The sequence below is a fragment of the Panthera pardus genome, unplaced genomic scaffold (genome assembly GCF_024362965.1).
Source record: "Panthera pardus isolate Hobbes unplaced genomic scaffold, ASM2436296v1 HiC_scaffold_16, whole genome shotgun sequence".
Lineage (NCBI taxonomy): Eukaryota > Metazoa > Chordata > Mammalia > Carnivora > Felidae > Panthera > Panthera pardus.
In genome coordinates this window covers 69,919,392-69,945,250 of record NW_026526721.1, presented here as the reverse complement: position 1 = coordinate 69,945,250, position 25,859 = coordinate 69,919,392, and the positions used below count along the sequence as shown (strand labels likewise).

The 25,859-nt window shown below is 43.8% G+C and overlaps 1 protein-coding gene across 2 annotated transcripts in view; it reads left to right on the top strand.

Moving 5' to 3' along the window:
• HEG1 (heart development protein with EGF like domains 1) overlaps positions 1-25,444 on the top strand; it is a 90,661-nt gene extending 65,217 nt beyond the window's left edge. For both annotated transcript variants that reach the window (XM_053903462.1, XM_053903461.1), the window contains exons 14-18: positions 1,429-1,471; positions 1,605-1,642; positions 14,312-14,399; positions 17,495-17,669; positions 20,171-25,444. In XM_053903462.1, coding sequence (XP_053759437.1) covers positions 1,429-1,471; positions 1,605-1,642; positions 14,312-14,399; positions 17,495-17,669; positions 20,171-20,320 — 494 coding nt within the window. In that variant the 3' untranslated portion in view covers positions 20,321-25,444. The remainder of the gene's footprint in view (positions 1-1,428; positions 1,472-1,604; positions 1,643-14,311; positions 14,400-17,494; positions 17,670-20,170) is intronic.
• Positions 25,445-25,859: the final 415 nt, after the last annotated feature.

The window sequence follows — 25,859 nt, the reverse complement described above, 5'->3', positions numbered from 1 at the left end:
GGGTTATTTAGAGCAGTGTTTTCTGAACTATTCTACGAAACTCTAGTGATATCTCAATAATCTAGGACAACAAAATAGATGCTAGAAACATTTAGCATCTAACATTAAAAACAGAAGGAAGCGGGCACCTGGGTGGCTCAGTCGGTTGACATCCAACTCTTGATTTCGGCTCAGGTCATGATCCCGGGGTCATGGGATCGAGCCCCGTGTCCAGCTCTGCGCTGAGCATGGAACTTGCCTAAGATTCTTTCTCTCTCTCCCTCTGCCCCCTCTCCCCTGCTCACACAGTCTCTCTCTCTCTCAAAATAAAAAAAATAAATTAAAAATTAAACAAACAGAAGGAAGAACAGCATTGGGCACATCTACGTAAGTTAATATTATTACACACTAATTATTACACGTAACAGAGGATGCAGGACGCCTGTGAGAGACCTCCTGTCCCAGCCCACAGGGCATGCACCCCCTGATCTGTGCATGCTGCCGACACTCACATCTTACCATTAGCGTGTGTGCTGTCTGTCCAGGGATTGCTGCTGTATGCTGTGTACCTTTTCTTATCTGTCATCTTTTATGCAGTATATCGTACATTATTCATGAATCAAATTCCTATCACTGCTTGCAGCAATGAATTTGACTATGAGGCCATTTTTTATTGTCTGCTTCCATCCAAGCATGCGTTATAGCTCATGCTGTTCTGTCAGCTTATTGTAGTGTTCCGTGATCAAATAAATTCAGAAACTGCTGGTCCCCAGGAATGGCTGGGCCACAGCCCTTCAGTCCATGAGCAGCAGCACCAGAGGGTTCAAAGTTATGTTCTTGGGTGATGTGCTGATTAGCACTCATCTAGATATGTCCAGAATCCCCTGCACAGATGGTAGGGTGAGCTCCACCCTGACCATGTCCCAGAGGATGTCACAGCTCCTACTTCCTCTTGGAAGGGGTCAGTGAGGGCAGCAGCAGGTTAAAGGTTTGACTTACATTAAAGAAACCAAAGCATTCGTCTGTGTGTATGTGGAAGAATGTAACACAGGGGCCACAGAAAACTTCCAAAAATAATTACATTGGTTGGATAATAATTATAACTACAAACATTTATTTGGTGATAACTATGTGCCAGGCACTGTGCTAAACCATTCACATGCCTTATTTTATTTAATTCCTTCCAAGAAACTACAAGGTAGATACTACTATTGCTGTTATTATCCCCTTTTTTATTAGATGGGAAAGTGAGAGCCACTAAAAGGTTAAGAAAATTCTGTGGTAAAATAAAAGGTTGAGTTGGCAGGTACTAGATAATTCTAAAGCTATTTGTAGGCTTCTGGTTCTAGAATATTCTTGGAGACTTAAAGGGATTGGTGTCTACTAACTGTCAGTTTAGGACAAAGGAAGTCCTGGGACTTATTCATGGATTTCCCTTTTCTCTTTCAGCATGTGAAGATGGATATAGGCTTGAAAATGAAACCTGTATGAGGTAGGCTCTGTGCTCATATATTCTGATGCATTTGTGACAGGCCTTATTTAGAAGTTACTTGGGTAGATTGCCTCCCATTACTTCTTTTGACTTTTGAAAGTAATTCTTGTTCTTTTTCTTTGTTGTCTTGCAGTTGCCCATTTGGGCTCGGTGGTCTCAACTGTGGAAACCGTGAGTATGCAATGGTCTGGATTTTCGTGTGGGCGGGGCCAATGTTGTTGTCCTGCACAGGGTGTATGTCTTCCCCTTCCCTTGGTTCCTCTCAGCCCCTATGCTGGGAGGTGTGGGGAAAGTGGAGGGCTCTCCAGGGGCTCCAGGTCTGGTGGAGGAGATGAATATATTCCTGACCAGCCCTGACGGTGGAGTGTTAATACAAGAAGCTAGGTGGGAGGTGGGAGGCAGGACAGAGCACGCCCAGGAGAATAGAAGAGCTTCCTCAGTATTTCTTGGAGGGGATGGAATTGGACGTTTTGGAAGACTTCAACTGGCAGAAGGAGAAGGAGAAGGAATCCAGGCAGAGGGAACAACTTGAAGGTCTTGGGGCAGCCTGGGCTGGTGGTGTTCCAGGGACCATGTGTGTGGTGTGGCTGAGGACAGAAGGAGAGGAAGCCAGAGTGGAGGATTAGTTTGGCAGAAGAAAAAGGGACCACGCTGTTCTGGTGTTTGATGGCCAGCCTGAGACTTTCAACTCTAATCAGTATCCATGGTGGAAGCAAGAGTCCAAGAGAAGATAGCAGTTGATCGAGAAAATCGGGTCAGGCTTCAGTAAGGAGGGTGGGTTCTGTTCTTTGAGAAAAGCAGTTGCGACTTATTTAAGATCACTTTCACTGACATTTTGTGATCCGGAGAGCTGAGAAATGATTGAAGGAAATTCTGGATATATGATACAATAGGAATAATAACATTCAGTACTTTATTTTAGGATAGCTTTGTCCCTCATTCTATAGATGAATATACCAACAGTCGAAGTTTATTAGACCAAAAGTAGACATGACCTTATTTAATATGTGTAAAAGTGCCCAGTTCCTGTTCCCCAGTAGTATACCTGACATTTTATGTCTTCACTGGTATTTTCTTTGCATATAAAGCTTTCTATTAGAAAGTTTCATTATTGTACTTTCTTTGAGCATAAATAAATAAATAAACTAAAATAATAAAGTAAAACAAATTCAATACTTAACTGACATAAAGCTATGTTGGTGTGCCCAGCACGGAGCCACTTTGCAAGGCCAGAGTCTAGAGACTTAGAATTACATATCCATCTATGATTACTGGTGATTTGGGCATTGGCTTTATCCTGACTGCAAACTAGCAAGAGGTTACAGTAAATAGCCTAAGAGAAAGACTGGGGAAGCATTGCTTAAAGCCAATATGTATAGAGTCATACAGAACAAAGGGAGGAGTTCACAGAATTAATGTGACTTAGGGTTTTGTGTGTGTGTGTGTGTGTGTGTGTGTATGTGTGTGTGTGTGTGTGTGTGTGTTTTAAGTAGTAAGCTGAGGCCATGGAGAGGTAGACAACCCTATCTTATTTAGTAATCCCTAAGGACACCATCATGCCATAAAACCACTTAAGTACAGATATTCATCATGATGGACCCAAGTCATCACACACCAAATGGTGTTCCATGTTATTATGAACTGTTTTTTACTTACAAAGCTTCTGACACTAAATGTGTCAGGGTTTTCCTCACACCAAGCAATTCTGACATTATCCAGAGTTAGTGTCAGACACTGTCTCCGTGTCCCAGGACTGCCCCTACTTCAGACACCAATCCCAAGTCCAGGCCTCTGGGACTTCTGACCAGCCAACTATAAGTCAGAGGTTCCCACGACCCCTTCCTCAGGTCAGTAATTTGCTAGAACAGCTTACAGAATTTATAGATACGGTAGAGTTGTATCATGTATACAAGAAATTTATTTAATGTTACCAGTTTATTATAAAGGATGCAACTCAGGAACAGCCAAACAAAGAGATGCAGAGGCAGGTATAGGGGCAGGTGCTGGAAGCTTCCATGCCCTCCTGGACACACCACCTTCCCCACTCCTTTAAGTGTTCACCACTGCAGAATTTCTCAAAACTTCCTTGTTTAGGGTTTTGGGGGGAGTTCCAGTACACAGTATCAATAAATGATATCACTGGTCATGGGCCATTGGAGGTTGGAGGTGGGATTTAAGTTCCTCCAGCAACCAGCCCCCATCCTTGGAGGGTTACTTTATTAGCATAAACCGAGGTGTGGTTGAGAAAGGCTCCGAATGAATAACAAAAGGTGTAACTCTCACCCCTTTCATCCAGAAATTCCAAGGGTTTTAGAAGCTCTTAGGCTAAGAACCAGGAGTGTAGACCAAATAAAAATTTCTTAGTATATCGCAGTATCACAGGTGTACTCAGTTTAACAAGAGGAGGGAGTTATCATACATTATGCTTTTTAAAAATTATAAAATAGTAAAAATTATTTTTAAATATCAGTGCTTGAAAAAATGGGCTTCTGAACTCCTCTCTACTTCCTAGATGGGATTGGATGCTGTCTGACTCATGAACCACTTAATAAAGCCAATTAGATCTTCAGGGAAAAAAAAGTAGACTTTAGTTTTTTGTTTTTGTTTTTTAATTGAAGTACAGTCAACACGCAATGTTTCAGGTGCACAACATAACGATTCTACAAGTCTATACATAATGCTGTGCTCACCACAAGTGTAGCGACCATCTGTCACCATCCATCGCTATTACAATACCGTTGATTATATTCCCTATGCTGGACCTTTTATTCCTGTGACCTATCCATTCCGTAACTGGGGGCTTCAGGGTTTTTTTGTTTTTTGTTTTTTTGTGGGTTTTTTTGTTTTTTGTTGTGTTTTGGTTTGTTTTTTGTTTTTTGGTTTTTTTTTGGTTTTGTTTGTTTTGGTTTTTTGTTTTGTTTTGTTTTCTGGGTTTGTTTTTGTTTGTCTTTGTTTTTTGTTTTTTCTGAGGTTTGTTGGCCTATGTAAAACAGTGTGGATAGCAGTATATGTCCCTTTATAAAAATCGCTATTTAGACAAGCTTTGTCAACTGGGTTCAGGATCTTTATGCTTGTATTCAGGAAGGTATCTGTGCTTTACAGGGGCTGCCTGGGGTGCAGAATTATCTTTGTTCACTTTCTAGTGTGAATCTCACTCCTCACTTAAAACCAGAACCAAGCCATAGAACACTCTTAAATTGATCAGAGAATGGAGTAGCCTGCGCACGAAAATAGACAGAAGAAAGCCTAGAACTTTCAATGTAGAAAGAAGGAGCCTAAATAGTCAGACAAAACATTTACGATAATTTGAGACGTGTTCACCAAATGATGGAATACTAGAACTAAAGAGTACATATAGTTCTTTAGAAGAGATGGTTTAGAGCTAACAGTGGCGATTGCACCACGAGCCTGTAAACCTTATTCTAAGACACTGTAAGTATTAGAAAAGGAGAAGCTTTAGATAATGTCATAGAGGATGGTTTTAGAATAATTTGAGGGAAGGAGGAAGGCTCAAGATACAGTAGAGTTGTATCACATGTGCAAGAAACTTATTTGAATAGAACCCCATCAGATGGCAAAGGGAGAATGAGGAAAGCAGGTGAGGAGTGTGGAGATGTGGCTGGCTCTGGGGTTAAGCCAGGGAGCAGGAAGTAGGAGACGCCATCTGCCACATCCTTCTGGCGTCTCCTGGTCCTGACAGGCCTCTCAGGAGCCAGTACTTCAAACCCCGTTTGCTCAAACAGCTCCCTAAATAGGCTTTACCAGAAAATGCTTTGATTTCTCAGTGAGTGGAAGAGTGATCCAAGGAGGGAAAATGGATATAGGGGAAAGCCGCATAAAGGGTTGGGGAAAGGGATGTGAACTGTAGGGCATTGTTCTAAGTGGCATTTAGTGATTTTTTCTTCAGAGATCATTAAAGACTATACAGGTCTGGAGATGATATACCCGTATATCCATTGATTGTTCTGCAAGTTCCTGTGTCTTCCCCTTATGTTTGTGGGGTCTTGGAAGTAGCCAGGATATTTCTCTCTGATCCTGAGACTTCTTTTCCTTCCGCTTTCATCCAAGTTGTTATCATTATGTCCAGCAGAGGGCAGGCTTCTGTCTGGATGACCCGCTTCCAGCCACCTTGTGTTGGTGACTTGTTAACTCCTTGATGGTGTGTGAATATCACTGTACAATTTTGATATCTGTTTTAGTGTTGCAAAGCAGTCAATAGTGGCTGATAATAAATAGCACCTTCCACCTATCCCTTTGTTTGAGATCTCAGGTTGGCCCTCAGTGTTGGTTAAGGAATGGGAACACCTGAATTTCATCCCCATTTGTGGTGATAGCACCTTGTGGAATCTGGCTCGTCACTCAATGTTTTGTGCCAAATAACAGCACTCTGACCACTCACTGCTGTCACTTCTGCTCTCACCACCAATGACAGTGAGTGCCTTCTTGGGGCTATGGTTTAGGCTGGATTCTTTACAGGTAAGAAATGCTTCTCTATGCAGACTTCTTGGGGCACATGATCTACCCAAGCTCAACGAGTTGGAGAGCTCACCTTTGTTTAGCCAAGTCTTGAGATTCCCTCACTCCTGCGTTTCTGGAAGTCATCCCACGCCACTACATTCTGGGTTTAGGCATAACCTATGACCTGCCTTTCTGAAAGTTTCTGTTAGCTTTTGAGTTATGTGCAGATTCCACTTCTTGCTCCTCATAGAGAATATTCTTCAAGCTGGAGAGGTCAGGACAAGCCTTTCTTGCAAACCCCGTTCGTCTCAGAGGTAGCACAGGCCCAGGAGCACCTGGTAGGGCCACCTGCACCCCCTGCATTCACCCTTCAGCTCAAGTCTGCACCTGTCACTGTACTTCTTTTTATTTTCTTCCATGTCCAATAAACAGACACTTGTTCACACCACAGATCCTAACAATTCTGCCTTCTAGCTCTTATACTGGCCTCAGAATGATCTTACAAACTGTCAACAGAGATGCCCCTGCTTCCCCTTCTGCTCTACCTTTTCTCAGGTGCCCTCATTTCCTCCTTTGCTTGGATTTTACACTGGCTCCTCCTTGCACCTCCCATGCCATCTTGGTTTGCTTCACCTCTTTTCTCTTTTTAAGATAAATTAATTTTGGTTTTTTGTAATATAAAATAACACATGCCCGTTAATTTTCATTTTTTAACTCAAGTTAATTAGAAACTAGAAGTTGAGGGAAGAAGGAAACTACAGTAAACACTCTCATCACCTACTAAACTGCCCTGTCAATACCCTGGCATCTACCCTTGCTACTCAGCATGGCTCACAGGACCTGCAGTGCCAGCTTCCCCCAGGAGCTTGTTGGAAATGTAGAATTTCAAGCCTCTCCACTCCAGACCTATGGAATCAGAATCTGAATTTTAACCAGACCCCTCAATGTGATTAATGTGCAGATTTATACACATATTAAACTTTGAGAAGCACTGGTATTATGTATCTTTCCAGAAGTACATATGTGTGCATCTTTCTAACAGAATATACTGTTTTGTAACCTGTTTTTAAGTCTAGTAAGCTGTGCAGTGTTTTCATTTACATCATTTTATAAGGTCACTTTCGATAACTATGATTCTACTCTGCAGATACACCATTCCCCTCTTACTACCTCTTTAATGTCTTTTTTTATATTCCCATCCTCTAAGCCATTTTTCTATTTTGTGGTTCTTGTCACTTTGTGATTATAGAACTCGCATAATTTTCCTAGATTACCTTTGTCTGGCTGCAGACGTTTTTACCCATCCCTCTTATATGTTCACAACGTGCCTTAAAAAAATATTTTTTAGGGGGGCCCGGGTGGCTCAGTTGGTTGAGCGTCCGACTTCGGCTCAGGTCATGATCTTGCGGTTCGTGAGTTCAAGCCCCGCGTCGGGCTCTGTGCTGATGGCTCAGAGCCTGGAGCCTGTTTCAGATTCTGTGTCTCCCTCTCTCTGACCCTCCCCCGTTCATGCTCTGTCTCTTTCTGTCTCGAAAATAAATAAATGTTAAAAAAAAATTTTTAAAAAAATTTTTTTTTAATTTTTATTTATTTTTGAGAGAGAGAGAGAGAGAAAGACAGGGCGTGAGTGGGGGAGGGGCAGAGAGAGAGGGAGACACAGAATCTGAACCAGGTTCCAGGCTCTGAGCTGTCAGCACAGAGCCCAACGCGGGGCTCGAACCCATGAGCCATGAGATCATGACCTGAGCCAAAGTCGGACACTTAACAGACTGAGCTCACCAAGTGCCCCTCACAACATGCCTTTTTGTAGAGGATTCTTTCTGTTCAAAGGTCCTGTGTTTCTTCAGCAGAGACTCCTTCCCCACCAACCTCCTAGCATGGCCAGCAAGGATTTAGAGCCTGTTTTCCCCACATATGAACCTCTTTCTCTGCTTCCAGTGAAACCAGAACATTCAACTTAAAGATCTACATGGTCTTCCCACCCATCCCACCATCTGGTGACCAATGTATAAAGTATCTTGTAGTGCATTCACTGTATTATTACACTAGGCTTTAAATAGATTCACACCAGTGGAAATGCTGTGTGTTGGCAGGAGTCAGTTACTCATAACAAACATCCAGGATGACAGCACTAAATTGCTTAGGAACGAAAAAAGATAATTAATTGTCCAGAAGTCATCTGGAAATTTCATTCCCCTTGAAGCCAACATCTCACGCAATCTTGACTGACCTCACTTAGTGTCAGAACAGAAAGGAAGCAGGGCTTGGGAGAGGGGAATATTGCTCTGTATCTCCTCTTGGGTATGGCCACATACAGCCTATAGATGTGAGAAAGACACATTTCACAAGCTACAGACAAGAAAAAGAATGCTGTGAACAGAGATTCTGAAGGCAAGAGGAATGGAAAGATTTAAAAGGCAAAATTTTAACCATGCATTACTAATGAGCTCAGTGAGGGGGAACATGGAGATAGCTGAAGGAATTTTTTTTTTTTAACGTTTATTCATTTTTTTGAGACAGAGAGAGACAGAGCATGAATGGGGGAAGGTCAGAGAGAGAGGGAGACACAGAATCTGAAACAGGCTCCAGGCTCTGACTCATCAGCACAGAGCCTGACGCGGGGCTCGAACTCACGGACCGCGAGATCATGACCTGAGCCGAAGTCGGATGCCCAACCAACTGAGCCACCCAGGCGCCCCTTGAAGGAATTTTTAAATACAACAATGTGGCCACCTAGAAAAGTCTGTAATGGGCTCAAGAGTTTTAAAAGAAGGTGTACTGGTTGGTTCAATTCTGACACCATTTGTGACGTGTGTGTTTTTTCCATGCCACCAAGCACTTAACTCACTTCTGACATGATCTACCTGGAGACAGCATCAGATCCCACATGTTAAAGGCTCGATCCCATAAGACCGTCTCCCCTTCCTCATCAGATGCCAACTGCAAGTCTGAGTGCCTGTTACCTACACTTCTGACCAACCAGCTGTGGATCAGTGTTCCCACAATACCCTCCTTGGGTTGCATTAATTTGCTAGAGTGGCTCACAGAACTCAAATAGTGTACTCACTAGATCACCGGTTTATTATAAAAGGATGTAACTCATGAACAGCCAGATGGAAGAGGCACACAGAGCAAGGCCCAAGGGAAGGTTGGGGAGTTTTTCTATGTTCTCTCCCAGGGAGCCACTCTCCCCAGCTCTCTGCATGTTCATCTGCCCAGAAGCTCTGTGAACTCTGTCTTTCTGGATTGTTATGGAGGCTTCATTACATCAGCATGATTGACTAAGTCATTGGCCATTGATGAATTCAACCTCCAGCCCCTCTCCCCTCCCCAGAGGTCAGGGGATGGGAACTGAAAATTCCAACCCTCTAATCACATGGTTGATTCTCCTGGCAACCAGCCCTCCATCCTCAGGCACTTTCCAAAAGTCACCTCTTTAATATAACAAAAGACACCTTTCTGTTCTCTTCACTTAGGAAATTCCAAGGGTTTTAAAAACTTTGTGCCAGGAAGGGGTAAGACCAAATATATATTTCTTGTTATAAATCACAGTATCACAGTTGGCTAAGGTTCTTCTGGAGTAAATCAGCCTCACTAGCTTAAGCAACAAAAGACAGTTTAGTGGAAGGATCCTGGGGTGTGTCATGGAATTCCAGGGTCAGAAGGAGTAAGAAGCAGGGAATTGTGGGGAACCACAGCAGCTGGCGCTTAGGGGCTTGCTTTTCAGACTACACATTAACAAGACTCCATCTTTATCTCTCACCTTCACTCTTTGCTGTGTGTGTCCATGTGCAGGCTTTCCCTCCTTCCCAGACAACATGACTGAAAATAGACTCAGCAGGCAGCTTCAAGTACATGTCACCGTTCAGCCATTTTGAAAGAGAAGGCGTGTATGCGCACTTTCTCTGTCTCTCTCTCCCTCTCTCTCTCTCTCTCTCTCTCTTCACCAAATTGCAAATCCTGGGAAGGAACTGACTGATCCACTTGGATCATGTGTTTACTCCTGGACCAGTCAGCTGTGGCCAGGGATGGTGCTATAAACACAAACGTAACCCACTCTAACCACGCCCGGTGTAACCTGCACATGAGGGGTGTGAATGTTCCCAGAGAGGGGCTGCCTAAACAGTCCTGTAGTAGTTTTCATCCAAATGAGCATATAAACAAGGACAAATGTAGCTTATAGGAAAGACCAAGCCCACAATGGGCTCCCAACAACGACAGCAGCATCAACCTATGATCAAACTGCAAAAAGAATAAAGAAAAGATAGGCTGTAAAATATCAACAAATGTCAAGGAGAAAGTAGAACTAAGAATTCCAAGTTCATCATTCTGGAGAATCTCTTCAAATAGAAAGGATGGGATGGACAAGCCTAAGACGGCACTCATTGCCTTCTGTCTCACCACAATAAATAAACAGAACACCCACAAAACTGTAAATGTTATATTTGATGTTTGTTCAAACCCCATGCTCTTGTACATCATTATGTGGCCTCATCATAAATCCAAGGTCAGTGTTAAGTTCAAAAGGTCTGTTTTAGTTCATGAACTCACTTGATAGCACATATGAGGGAAAAAAATGTGGGTTATCTTGTCCATAAGCTCATTACAAGTTCCCAGTAATAAGACCTAACTGCCAAAGAGCATTGAACATACGCTTTAAAAAAGAGGAGGTTGTGTGTGTGTGTGAGTGTGTGTGTGTGAGTGTGTGTGTGTGTGTGTGTGTGTGAATAACATTTGGGAAGTATAGAAAAGCACAAAGAGGAAAGTAGAAGTTTAGCCATGATTTCCCAAGGCAGAGCCAACTTCTATGAATGTTTTGGTGGATCCCCTTCCAGCCATTTATGCTCATGTGCATGAGGTCCTCTGCTTTCAGTACAGTGTTCTTTTCTCTACTGTGCACTTGAAGCCAGTGCCACCCCACGTCTGGTCTGCAGTCTGGCAGCACCACCATGCCCCGGAATCTTGCCAGAGATCATCTCTCTTCTTGGCCCTACTCCAGACCTACAGAATTCAATCTCTCAGGCTGGGGACCAGGCATCTGTGTTCCCACAAGCCCTCTGGGTGACTCAGATGCACAGGAAAGCTTGAGAAATGCTGGTCTGTACCTTTGCTACTCAAAATGTGCTCTGTGGACCGTTCCTGGACTAGGACAGGAGTAATACAAAACTGGAGAGGGAGCACCTGGGAATGTTTATGTTAATTCGATATGGCTGTGACATCCAATGAAAGTTTTATTTTATTTTATACAACCAGTCCACAGGACTCCTTAAAAAATGGAGAAAGGGAAGTTCATGATTGGTGCCTGTAGGGAAAGGCAGGAATTGTCAATGAGGCTGTATTTTTTTATTTGAAAACAATACCCAAAATCACCAACAAAGAAGAACTGGTCTTTGGCAGCAGATAGTTTGAGAAGCACGGTCTACTCCATCTGTGTGTGTGTGTGTTTGTTTGTTTGTTTCTTTCTTTCTTAACATTTATTTCTTTATTTTGAGAGAGAGAGAGAGTGAGCAGGGGAAGGCCAGAGAGAGAGGGAGAGAGAGAATCCAAAGCAAGCTCCACACTGTCAGCACAGAGCCCAAAAAGCAGGGCTCGATCTCACCATGAGATCGTGACCTGAGCCTAAATCAAGAGTCAGACGCTTAACCAACTGAGCCACCCCGGCACCCCCATCTGTGTTTCTTTTTAGACAAAACTTTTGTTCCAAGGATGACTCTGCCACAACTGGCAGCCAGTTGCAAGGGTGGCTTCTAAAATGAGTGCCTGCTCCTTTTCCTGGAAGTGGGAAAATTCTAACTTGATGTGGAGGGTGAAGCAGGAGTAGACTTCTGCCTTTCATTAGGAACAAAGGAAGCCACTGTAGGATTTTAAAGCAGAGAAACGGCTTGATCAGACTTGTTCTTTGAAATGAGTGAGCAGGACTGGGCACCGGAAAGTGAGTTGGGAGGTGGTTGCCGTTGCCTGGTCAAAAGTTGATGGCAGTTTAGGGTGGTGTTGGTGGGGACAAAGAAAAGTCAACAGATTCAAGAGATTTTGTTGAAAGTGAAACTTGAATACAGGTGTCAGGAGATGTGGGAGAGGATTAGCTCATTCCGTGGTTTGCCTTTGCTTCCTATATGCCTTAATACTGATGGTTTTTCAAGATAATCAGGTTTCTGTGCTATTTATTTAAATAAATGATAGGTAAGTGGTTGGATAGCTTCTATTTGCTTTTATCACACAGTCTTCTTGCTGTCAGCTCTGCACATTACTTTGACTTTACCTGAATACCAAGAGAACATGTTTCCAGTCTTAATTTACTATAGAAAGTCTGGTTATTGGCCCTTTTTAAACATCCTACACCTTACAACCTGGGAACACAATTTTAATTATATTTCCAAAACAACAAAAAACCAATCCGAATACTGAATAGACTTTTCTTTTAAATGTTTATTTATTTTTAGGAGAGAGCGAGAGACAGAGAGATAGCAGGGGTAGGGCGTAGAGAGAGGGAGGCACAGAATCTGAGGCAGGCTCCAGACTCTGAACTGCCAGCACAGAGCCTGACATGGGCCTCAAACTCACGAACCGTGCAATCCTGACCTGAGGCGAAGTCAGGCGCTTCACTGAGCCACCCAGGTGCCTCTGAATACTTTATTGAAAATGTAATTTTGCCAGAAATACGCAGGTATAAAACCAATTAATTAAAATGTTAATATTGTTTATTACATATGATATGTGTGCTTACATATATGACTGCTAGTATCTGGTAGTTAAATCCAGTTTGTATGTATTCAGTGAACAACTCAGTGCCTAGCATAGTTCATGCAGTGATTCCCGAACTCTAGACTTAGTTGACCAGTAATATTTCTTATAATATAGGGTTGCCTACTTTTTATCTTATCAAGTAAGAACCTAAAACCAAATAAAGAATTTTTATATCTACTTTATCATCATCAATTCAAAAACTTTAAAAACAATATCAAAGTGTGGGAAGTAGTCAAGAAATGTTTCTCTATTTTCTCCATTACTTTTTTTAAAAAACAACTTTACTGGAGGCCTAATTTACACATAATAAAATGCACCCATCTTAAGTGAGAAAAAAAAAAAGTAGGAAGGATAAAATCTTAGAACAGTTGTTAAAACCAACAGATTCAGTTTTTGAAGACTTCATGCATCTCCTTTAGTTTTCTGTTAGTGAAAATGACATTGGGGCTGGTCTACAGGTAGAATTTGGGATCCATGCACCATTCTAGGAGTGGCTGAGAAAGGATAAGTCTTCTCAAAACAGTGTAGGTAGGGAAAGAAAAAAATTTCCCCCTTATCCTTCTAGAACCATACCTCCCTCCCCTCAGTAAAAGATAACCGGAGAAAAATAAAACCATTTTAATTATATAGCATACACAGGAACCCCACAAAGATATGAGGCTCAGAGGCAGCCAGATATTTGATGCTTATATACCCTTCTGAGTTAAGGAAAGGGCTAGGTGTCAGGGGCTGCAAAGGCAAGCGGGTGAAGGTAAGAGGGGGAAATGTTAGGTCAACAAAGGCTGCCTGGCGGGGAAGACCAGTTCTCTTTATTGAAAAAGTGATCTTTGGTCACAGCAGCCTTCCTGGCATAGGCCCCTTTTCTAATGTAAATCTCCCTTACAAAAGGGTTACTCCTGCTCTTTTTTTTAAAATTGTTTTTAATGTTTATTTAAAAATTTTTTTAATGTTTATTCATTATTGAGAGAAAGAGAGAAACTGAGCATGAACAGGGGAGGGGCAGAGAGAGGGGAAGACACAGAATCTGAAGCAGGCTCCAGGCTCTGAGCTGTCAGCACAGAGCCCGACACGGGGCTCAAACTCACCAACCGTGAGATCATGACCTGAGCCGAAGTCGGCCGCCCAACCGACTGAGCCACCCAGGTGCCCCTTTAATGTTTATTTTATTTTTGAGAGAGAGAGACAGAGGTAGAGGCAGAGGCAGAGGCAGAGGCAGAGGCAAGCGAGAGGCAGAGGTAGACAGAGCATGAGCGGGGGAGGGGCAGAGGGGGAAGCCGACAAAATCTGAAGCAGGCCCCAGAGCTGTCAAACCCTTAACCGACTGAACCACCCAGGCGACCCGAGGGTTACTCCTGCTCTTTTCAGAGCTTCTCCTGTGTTGCAGTTTCTCAAAAATAATCAGCTCAAAATAAGCATGCCAACAAGGAATATTTGGGGTAGTATACTGTACTATCCTCCAACAGAGAAAATGCAGTGCTGGCCTTGAGGAGCCCTTCCTAGGGGCCCAGGAATGAAAGGTGAGGTCCCCAGCTAAGGCCTGATGATAGCTATGAGCTGGGGAGGGAATCACTCCTTTGTATGCATTTATTTATTTATTACCTCTTACCTGTCCACTTTATCCTTTTTTAACCTGTTTAGCCTATCAGCTGATCACCGTGGTGATTGCAGCAGCAGGAGGCGGGCTTCTCCTTATTCTAGGCATTGCGCTGATTGTTACCTGCTGCCGGTGAGTGATGGGGGTTCACATTCTATTTCTCTTTGCCTCTGCTAAGCACAGGTCAGTTTTTACTCTGTTAAAGAATGGTTGGGGTGGTTCGCAGTATTAAATCATAATGTATGACTGAACCATTAAAAAAAGGAGAAAGGGAAATTCCTGATAGGTAGTGCCATTGAACAAAGAAAAGGATACCACATGGGACTTTATTTCCTTTACTAAAAGAGAATACCCAAAAGCACAAGCAACAAAAAAGTGATAGATTGGACTTCATCAAACGTAAAAACTTCTGTGCTTCAAAGAACATTATCAAGAAAATGAAAACACAGCCCACTGAACAGGAGAAAGTGTGTGAAAGTCCTATGTCTAATAAGGGACTGTATCTAGAATATATTAAGAATTCTACCACTCAATAATAAAGATGCAACCTAATTTAAAAATGGGCAAAGAACTTGAATAGACATTTCGCCAAAGGGGATAAACATATGGCCAGGAGGCACATGAAAGAATGCTCAGTATCATTAGCCATTAGGGAAATGCAAATGAAATTGCCATTAGAGACCACCTCGCACCCACTAAAATGGCTATTTAAAAAAAAAAAAAAGAAAGAAAATAGCAAATGTTGGTGAGGATGTGGAGAGATTAGAATGCTCACACTCTGCTGGTGGAAACACAAAATGGTGCAGCGGCTTTGAAAAAGTCTGGCAGTTCCTCAGAAAGTGAAACATAGTGTTGCCATTTGACCCAGCACCTCTGCTCTGAGGTAGCTATGGAGAGAACTGAATATGTGTGTCTACACATGTCTACACAGAAACATGTACATGAGTGTTCATAGCAGCATTATTCATAGGAGCCAAAAGGTGAAAATAACCCCAATATCTACCAACTGATGAATAGATAGACAAGATGGGATATATCCACACAATGGAATATTATTCAACCATCAAAAGGAGCATAGTACTGACACAAGCTATAAAGTTTATGAACTTTGAAAATATTATACTAAGTGAAAGAAGTCAGTCACAAAAGACCACCTACTATATGATTCCATTTATATGAAATGTTCAAAATAGGCAAATCTAATAGAGGTTGAAAGTAGATTAATGGTTGTCTAGGGCTGGGGTGGAGGGGGAGTGGGGACTGAGGAGTAATGGCCAAGGAGTAAGGGGTTTCTTTTTGGGGTGATGGAAGTGTAAAATTGATTGTGATGATGGTTGCACAAGTCTGAATATACTACAACCACTGGTGTGTACACTTTGGGCACATTTAGAAGCAAAGATGAAGAGGGTTACCTGAGATAATTTAGCAGTAAACAATTTGTAGCAGGCACATGGGGTGAGCAGGTGCTCAGCACGAGGCTTGGCTCTGGGCCTCCTGGAAGCCAGTGTGATTGAGTTTCTACTGGAAAAGGAAGAGAAAGAAAGGAGTTGGATTCTCAGTGATTATCTATTCAGATAAGGGAAAATTATGACCTTTGATTTAGATGATTATAAATGGCAGGAATTTCTCTGACGCAACAGAAGGATGGCACTTCCCAAAATAGCAAGTTATCTTTTCGACCGTTGGCATGAATGACATTTTAAGATATCCTTCACCTCTAGGAAGGCTGCAGAGAGCAGTGTACCCTAACTGCCCATTCGGGAACATGGTCCTTTGCCTGTCATTTACAAAGTTACCACCAAATCATCAAAGACAAACTATGAGTGGAAATAAAATCCTGGGTATGAGACTAGAAGCTAGAGGGATTAAACCTCAAGGAGACGTAAGTCTCATATTTGCTGAGGGTGCAGTACCAGGTAGTATAACCGCCTGGAGAAGCAGCCTGTGACCATGGGCGGCAAAAGGAAGGTGACTGTGAATTAGTAAGTCATTGTTTGAAACCGGACGCCCTGCCCTCCAGGGAGCAACACAGTGGCAGGTCTGTTCTTAACGTGCAAGGAAAGACAACGCCTAAGCCACATGCTGGACATTTGGTTTTATGACCCTGAGTCATTTCATGCCTTCCCAGAAAGTTTATTTATAGGAAAGTGAGGTAAAAAGGAAGAAACTTCAGAATATCTTACCCAGGGCAAATGTAACTAAAAATGTCTGATCCTAGGCCCATTCGATAAGTGAATCACACATATTTCTTGTTTTGTTTTTTTTTAACGTTTATTTATTTTGAGAGAAAGAGAGAAGGGGAGGGGCAGAGAGAGAGGGAGAGAAGATCCCAAGCAGGTCCTGTACTGTCAGCACAGAGCCTGATGCGGGGGTTGATCCCATGAACTGTGAGATCATGACCTGAGCCGAAACCAAGAGTCTGACACTTAAGCAACTGAGCCACCCAGGCACCCCAAATCACACATATTTCAACCATTTCTAGCTAGTGAACCCTCACAGGTAGGGAACTTATCCTGGGCTTTCCCTAACCTGCTGAAAGGAGAATATGTGTGGGAACTATAAACAGGTGGGCATTTTTACAGGTGAAATATCCTGTTTTTATGGTCTGTGAAGTAGCCTCATGTGGTAAAAGGGCACTGGCTGGTGAAGCGGGAGGCCTGAACTCTAGTCCCACTTTGCTAGTAGCAAAATGTGACCTTGGGCACAAGTCTCATCTCTTTGCAAAGCCAGAACCGTCTCATCCCCAGAGCTCCTCTTTTTAGTAAATCTTGGTGTGATCTAGAAGCTTCCATGTACATTCTTGTGCTCAGGCAGGTTTGGAACCACTGGACTGAAGAATCCTAAAGGCCCTTTGGTGCCAGCATTCTGGGAATTTATGACCCTGATTTCCCTGGCTCCACCGTGAGGCAGCAACCTCTGTCCCCAGAAGAGACTGTCTGCCTCACTACAGCTGTGTTTGTCCTCCCTGTCCCTGGTAACCTGTCCCTTCAAGTTGGAAGACTTTTTTGTTTTGCATTTTTTTTTTTTTTGCATCTAATTGCATTTTCACTTGTTTTAGGCAAACACTAAAAATAATAATAATGCCATTTTTCAGTGGACATCTACAGAAGAATATAATGGTAGCTTTCAGTCTAATTTACCTTCTAAAATAATAGAACGTGTTTCACAGATATCATTTCTTTACATAACTTATTCATTTAAATTTCCAAATGTTTTTCACTCCACAGAAAGAGTAAAAATGACATAAGCAAACTCATCTTCAAAAGTGGGGATTTCCAAATGTCTCCCTATGCTGAGTACCCCAAGAACCCTCGCTCACAAGACTGGGGCCGAGAAGCTATTGAAATGCATGAGAATGGAAGTACCAAAAACCTCCTCCAGATGACGGATGTGTATTACTCGGTGTGTATCCCTTTGCCTGGTGCAGCTCAGGCTCCAGTTCCCTCTGACGATTCCCTCTGGACTGTGTTTGGTGGTAAAGACGCTCCAGTCAGTTGAGGGTTAAAGAGAACGGTGGCATGAGCCTCTTATTTACATAATTTAATATTCAGTTTACTTACGATCTATTTGCATGGTGTCTATTAGTCTTGACATCAAGATATAAAGGATATTTCCACAGAACACGTTACCTTCATGGGGTTGTAGCAGTAACCCTTCTTGTTACGGAATTTGCTTTTAAGTTATAAGATTGGAAACTGAGAGAAAATTCCGTGACGTTTAGCCTGTGGCCCTGGCACATGCTTTACCTCCTGTGGTTTGGGTAGTTAAAACTGGGGGATTAGAAACAGGTATAAGGAGAACAGTTCAATGTCATCCTCAACAAGCACTTCTCAGAGGTTTAGGAGAGTATTCACTCCGTAGGTCTTCAATAATTGACTGCACCCAGCCCTGGACTGCATCGTTTGGAAAGATGGTAGACTACCTTGAACCCTTGCTCCTTCTGTCCCGCATTGAATAACCCCTGTCTTATTCCCATGTGCTGCCTGGTTCATTTCACCATCGCGCTGCCTCAGCCCTCCAGCAAACACAACCCTGAGCTGAAAAGTAAACAGACATAGGTGACCTCTCATCCCACGTAGACCCGTTTGAGGTAGCAATAAACATGAGACCTTGCCCTGTGGGAACTTAATAGCACTGGGCAATCCTGTGACAGAAGTCACAACACCTCTGGTTACTATGGGGACTAACCGTGAGGGTTCAGACTTTGGACGGGAGGGGTTCACGCTAAGGATGCTGTTGTTAACAGTGGACCCTTTGAAGAACTGGAAACTGGAGGAAGAACAAGGGGAATAAGGGGAAAAATCAACACAGACACAAACAGCGCTAGTTGAAATGTTCCCACTGATGTTTCTGCATAAGTGCTTTGCTTCCTTCTCAGTCTGGGAACTCCTTTTACTCTAATAACTGCAGCCATGTATCTACAGATATCTGCTAACCAAGCAGGGGGCTTACCCAAGTGTGCCCGCACACTTGCACATTTTACTAGGGACTCTTCACCCCAGCGTGGTGAGATCACATAGGGACAGACAGACCCGTGGTGTCGTAGGACCAACTCCTCTTCGTTTCCATGGAGTTAGCTAAAGAGTTGCCTTAAATAGATATCATCAGGAACTTAGACCAGCCCCATCTGCACATCGGAAATAGGCTGAGCAGTCTGTAGAAGCAGGGCCTACGCTTATGGCGTGAAGCAGCTTGTCACCTGAGAAGGCTGTCCCTCACAGTGGTCTCAGGTGTACTTTGGGCACCCCGAGGATTCACGTTCATTATATGCCGTATCCAGTGTTTTCTTTCTGCCAGGCAAGCATTTTCTCCTGGTGGTCCTCAGTGAGGGCCTCTTCAAAGTAGCCATGTCATTCCTTGGGGGCTTCTTTTGCACATCAGCTAGGTAGTCATGATGCTCTCAGCTAGGATCTGGTCAGAGACACCTGAGAATCACTGTTGGCCTCCCGCTCTGAGGTCCTCACTCCACCTTTGACAGCTGGTCCTATGACCTTGCAAAAGTCAACTCCCCATTCATGGCAGAGACAGTAGTGTTCTGCTAAATGCCAGGGAGGATTTAAAGCCATTGTGGTCCACAGAGACAGACACACCTGGTAATAATCAGGTAATAATCTTGATAATTAGCCCAGGTCTTTTCCTATGTTGGTCTAAAATCGCTGGGCTCCCCTTGATAGTTTTTTTAATCTCCTTTTAAAATATAGGCAGGGGCACCTGGGTGGCACAGTCAGCTAAGTGTCCAACTCTCGATCTCAGCTCAGGTCTTGATCTCAGGGTTATGAGTTCAAGCCTGCACTGAGTTCCATGCTGGGCATAAAGCCTACTAAGAAAAGAAAGAGGAGAGGAGAGGAGGGGAGGGGAGGGGAGGGGAGGGGATGGGAGGGGAGGGGAGGGGAGGAGAAGGGAAAGAAGGAAGAAAAGAAAGAAAGAAAGAAAGAAAGAAAGAAAGAAAGAAAGAAAGAAAGAAAGAAAGAAAGAAAGAAAAAAGGAAGAAAAGAAAGGAAAGGGAGGGAGGGAAGGAAGGAAGAAAGAAAGAGGGAGGAAGGAAGGAAGGGAGAGAGAGAAAGAGAGAGAGAAAGAAAGAAAGAGAAAGAGGAGGGAGGGAGGGAGGAAAAGAAAGAGAGAGAGGAAGGAAGGAAAGAGGGAGGGAGGAAGGAGAGAAAGAAAAGAAAGCAAGAAAGAAAAGAAAGAAAAAATGAAATATAGGCAAAAGTATCCCAGGGTTCACGAAAGGAGGGTCTGGAAGGTTCTGACTTCTGGGTCGGGCCCTGCTCTGCTGTGTTTAGCTGCCTCCATCGTAGGTTTGTTAAAACATAGCATTATTCTTAAAAACACAAAACCACACACACATTAAATTAGATCCATGAATAATAAATTGACTTTTCTCCTTTTTTTCTGACTACCAGCCCACAGGTGTAAGGAATCCTGAACTTGAACGAAATGGACTCTACCCGGCCTACACTGGACTGCCGGGGTCACGGCACTCGTGCATCTTCCCTGGACAGTATAACCCATCTTTCATCAGTGATGAGAGCAGGAGAAGAGACTATTTCTAAGTGCGGAAGAGAGAGGGAGGGCCCACTGCTCTGAGCAACTTGTGGGATCTCGGCTGCTCAGAGTACTGTACCAGGGGGGCCCGCGAATACTGGCTGCTCCCAGGACTCGCGGAGCCACATGTGAATGGCAAGCAGGAAGCGGGACAGGCGTGAGGGGCGTAACCACAGTGGAAGGAGACAGATGGATGTGGGGACGTGGAACTGAGGGCTGCTTGTTAGGCACCTGCACTGTTACTGTGAACGTGAACGTGGGCCGGTACCAGGAGTCTCTCAGTTCAGCAGCCACCACCGGCCGAGGGCTGACTGTTAGCCAGGCACATGGTCAGGCACCTTCACCAGGACCTAGTCTTTCCTCAGTTTGCACTTTAGTAAATTGGATAGGGAGGTCTCCTTTCGGATTTGTTTCAAGACTGTTCCAGAAAGAAGGCCTCTCTTCCTCAGACACTTCCATAGGCCTCAGTTGGGTGGTGGTTAATTTACGGCAGAGCACTGGCTCTTTTGTTGTGTTCCTGCCCAGTATCTACATGCTCAACAACAGATGACGATGATAAACATACCGCTAAGGTTTGGAGATGCTGTAGGGGAACATACAGTATTTTCATGGGCTTCTAGGTCTCCTGCAGTTTCCAAGCCCACCCTCAAAATGAGGAATTGAAATTTATGAGGCACAGCACACACTCCACTTTGTTTTTTAATCAAGGTGACACGTTTATTTAGGAGTATTTTTTCCCTCTGCAGTTACATCCCACTTTTTCAAATAAGTCTGGATCCGGGCAAAACAAGCTCCACGTGGTTTTCAATAGAGGCGCCCCCTGCCTGTGGTGAGGCCCAGCAGGTAGCAGTGGGCACAGGCGCTGGGCGAGGGCCCTGGTGGGGGACTCTCAGAGCTGGAGGCGGTGGGGTGCTTCTCGTCCCTGAGCGCCTCGCCCCCCACCTTTGAGGCCCAAGTACTATGTGTATGCAGTAGAAATGGAGAGCAGAATGCAGATTGGGTCTGAGGGGCATTCCACCACTAATGGAAAAGCAGCCTGATGGAGTCCCCGCAGCTGAATGTGGTGAAAGGAGCAGGCTGATGGGGCACGTTCAGTTTCCTGAAACCCAGTGCTTTGGGAAGCCATGTGGGTTCCTGAGGAAGCCTAGGGAGCTGGGATAGAGCCACACGTCCCGTCTGTGAGTCTGCTTCCTTACTAGTGCAGCCTTCTTTGATTGTATCCCAGATCTTGTCCACTGACTCAGTGCGAACTTTCAACCAACTGCTCAAAGCTGTTTATTCACTGAATAACTTATTTTCACTCATGCAGTAATTTGTACCTCTTTATACCGCTGCATGGTTCCCTCCAGAAACATCATTTAAGTCGGCATTGGAGAGCTAAAGACTTGTGGCCAGTTAAGGAGTTGAGAGTTTGCCTTTGGGAAGGAAATTCCACCTGTCTTATTTATTATGCCTGCGAGATGGGTCCTGGGAGGAGGGGGCATACCCCGTACTCAGCGTCTTTAAGTGCTGCTTGGGGAACTGCAGTTGTTCTCATCATCTGCTTTTGAAACATCCTGTTTTGGGATGAGAACACAGTGGCAAAAGAATTGTTCCCATCCTGAAGCTTGGAGCTCCGTGGCACCTGCATTCATGGAAGCGGTGTAGCCTTCGGGGACAGTTAAGTCTTGGGTGTGGTTGTTTTCTCAGAGTTCTCTTTTTAGAATGTATCTCATCCTTATTCTTATGTAATCCTCGTCCTAACAGTCTTAAGTGTCAACTCCTGTGTCCCGGGGTCTCCACGAGCCACCAATACCCTGCTGCAGCAGGAACACAAATCAGGTGTGATGCTTCTTAGTCGTTAAATTGCACTCATCTCCCGAGATACGCAAAGAATTCTGTTTTTGTCAGTGGATGCCGACTTAAAATTTCAGAGCATCACCTTTCAGAATCCTTGGGTCTTGGATCTCTCTGGGGAAGCAAACAGCCCTTTGTGCCTCCTGGTCTTGCATCTAACTGGAGAGCTCTGAGCCCCTGCACTCCGGCTCACCATAGCCGACAGGCTCGGCTGTCTCGCGAGTAGCCTAGCTTCCTGGCTCTTGATATTGATCCTTCCTCCTCCCAGGGACCCAGAGCCATGGCGGGGAGCTATTCCCAGGCTTACTCAGCTAAGGGTGTTGGATGACATCACAGCTGACAAATCATCTCCTGTGTCAGGACTAGAAGCTAGAAGTTACATAAAATGAAGTGTTCTGTCTCAAAAGCATTCTTGGGAAGAATCCCAAAGTCCAGAAAACAGTGTCCTGTGAGTTCCAAGAATGCTTTCCTGTGAGTACGTTTTGTGCACATGAAATGGATTAAGAATATTGTTTTTCATTTACTGTGAAAAAAGGAGGACCCGTACAATGTTAAGTTCATATGTATCTCATTTCTAGGAGGCTGTGGGGTTGGAGAAGGTGTATCTCAAAAGCGTGAGGGTCTAAGAAGGTATGCAAACAGCATGATTGTTATCCGGTGCCAGCTGCCACCCTGAGTGAGGAAGGGAGAGGCTGGCTTTGCCCCGGCCTGGGGTTAATACCTCCTAAAGGACCTGCCTGGGCCTAGGGCAAACAACCAATAGGACAGCAGCAGCTGCTGGATTGAAGGGACAGGGCTGGGGGCACCCCTGGCAAGCAGAAGCTCTCAGCTCCCGTATAGGTGCTCGGTATCAGCCCCTGTACCTGGAATGTGTGATCCGTGCTCATAGAAATACCATGGTCCTGCCTCCCTGGGGCCCCACAGCTAGGGGAAAGTGGAAGGGAAAAGTGACACTTAACTGCTCTTGAGAGGCTTAAACTTCTGCAGGGAGAGCTGACTGAATAGAAACCATGCGTCCTGTAGCAAGCGGAAGCACTTTGCTGGGACTCTCAGAGCAGGGTGAGACTCACCTGCCAGCCACCTGGCAACTGTGGGTTTTGTTTAAACTCCAGGGGCTCTTATTTCTCCTGTCTTTTCCTCTCTGCCCCATGAGTCAGCCCAGGACACTGGAGACAACTTACGAAGTCTACCTGTCACAGCCAGAATCTCTGGTGTTCCCACTATGGCCAGGCTCTGTGCAACGTCCCTGGCCTCACTCACCACACCCTTGTGAAGTATGCATGAGAGTGTCCGTTTCTTGTACCTGTGAACTTCCAGAGGGAAAAATATCTTGCCTTGGAGAGCCAGGATTCAAACCCTTCTCCCTGCCTTGCCATCATGGTGAATGCCTCGCCGTCTAAATGTACCTTAAATGTCAAAGAGGGCATGAGAGACTGGGCTTAAAATATACTTAAGAAAAAATAAATAACCTTAATATTATTAAGCATTAACTAAACTAATGAGATGAAATGCAAAAAAAAAAAAAAAGTTGAATCCTTTTGGAAAAAGTCCTTTCGGGTTTGTTATTGCATATATTTCTTGGACACTTGAGGTCATCATTAATAACGACTGGCTTGTGCTTAGCAAGAAGCATACTGGTGCGTGGCTTTGAGTGTAGGAAGGGTAAGGCGATGACCCAGTTTTCTGACAAACACAGCCAGACTTAGATGTCCATCTCAGGGCTGTTTGGCCTTGTTCCCATGGTAAGGCTATGGCTCCCACATACTGGAAGCACATTTTTGTGAACGTTATCAGAAATTGGGAACATATTCAGTTGAATGTCTTAAATGCTGACAAATCTTCCTTCTTTGACGAAATTTTATTTTCAGAAGCAGCTAAGTCATTTAGAGCCAAAATTGTTGAATGGGTAGTGTAATCAAGCTGGCTGATAGCATTTGAAATTATAAACAAAGATGTGAGTATTAAGCTCTTCAAGAGGTAATTCTTAAGAAGTTGGCCCAAACAGAAGGGCAGCATCTTTGCAAGACAAGGCAGGATGGCTGCCAGAGAAAATGTTTTTGAAGGACGATATTTTTCAGATGTGAAAGTTCCCAGAGCAGGCACATTAGGGTCATCCCTCACACGTGGCTTTGTGGGGCCTCCATGAAGCCATCTTGCCCACTGGCGAAGTGCCCAGGTGTGCGGTAACTCTGGGAACTTTGCCTGAAGAAGCCAAAGCTGAGCATTCTAGTTGCTCCTGGCTTAGGTCAGCCCAGTGTACCCCAAAGTAGGGTTGAAACCCATAGCTCTAAGATACTTACACTGATTTCAAAGCAAGAGTACTTCTTTGGAGACAGAAAGAATACAAAGTTCAGTATTTTCTATCTTTCAAACTGCCCTTAATATCAAAGATATTTTTCTATGTGAAGACTTGTGTGGAGTTAAAAGGGACCTGTCCTTTCCTCCTTCTTGACAAAGCATCATTCTGAGGCTCTCATGTGCATTTTTGGAAGAGAGCTACGGTTTTGTAGAATTGTCTTTTGAGTGTGTGTTCTGTTTTTCTTTTTTTTTTTTTTTCTTAAATCCCCAGAGAAGGAAACTGGTTAAAATACTAGAAACATCAGAGTATTAAATGTCAGTGAATTTGTTGTGCTAAAATATCTTTTCAATAGTGTTATAATCCATCCTAGTTGGTGTCAACCGCTCACAGAAAAGCCTGTGAAACCAAAGGGGACAATTAAGGTTTACAAAGAGACAGGTCTTAGACCAGCTTTGTCCCCTCTGCATTTTTCAAGAGGCTTTCAAAGGATCTGCATATTAGATTCTGGTTTTATATGTATTTTTGGACATGCACTGCAGGTGCAGAGTTCTTGTGTAGGAAGGAGGGGACTGGACAGAAGTGGGATGGAACCAGGTTTACCTGGGAAACTAACACAGATTTCTGTATTACCTTGGCCTGTTTCTTTAAAAAAAAAAAAAAAATGTCTTTCATCCTGGGTTGCTGTGAGTTTTGTTACTGTTTGTGTCGCTGGATTTATGGTTAAATGAAGCACGTAGCTGGGATATGAACTTCTTGAGTTTTCACATTGTCCCGAGTTTCTTTTTGCAAACCTTTAAACCTTAGCCCCTGGTTGATTGTGTTAAAACCATTATGAGAATGTTATTTAAAGTTGTATTATAATTGCAACCTCCACTAATTATTCAGTACTGTAGCAGCAAAGTATTATTTGTAAGAATTTGGTTATTTTTATACTTATACCTACTTTAAGTCTGGCGTTCTAGTCAGTAAATGATGCAATAAAATGAATATCATTTTCCTTGTGTGTTTTTCTCATACTAACAAGCTAATTAGACCAGAGTACAGCAAGTTACCCTTCACAAGTTAACAGTGGGACTGTGCAGTGAACTCTTGCATGGCAAATCTAGGGATTGAGTCATTTCTGTATCCTCAGTGCCCAGCACAGTGAGGAAAGACACTTTTGATGATGGGTGGATGGACAGTCACACTGACCTAAATGATAAAAAGCCTAATTCAGGTATAACACCTGCTTTTGTTTACCTTACTTTTCTTTCTGTGGATTGGAGAGTTTAGGTAACCAATTCAGATGTTAAACATTTCCTCCTGAATGGCCCCCTCCACCACCCCAGGCCAACTCTTCCCATCTTGGAAGGGGAAGGGCTATAAGCATATCTGTGCTCTGTGGCAGGGAGAATTCGTGGAACTTGAAGAGA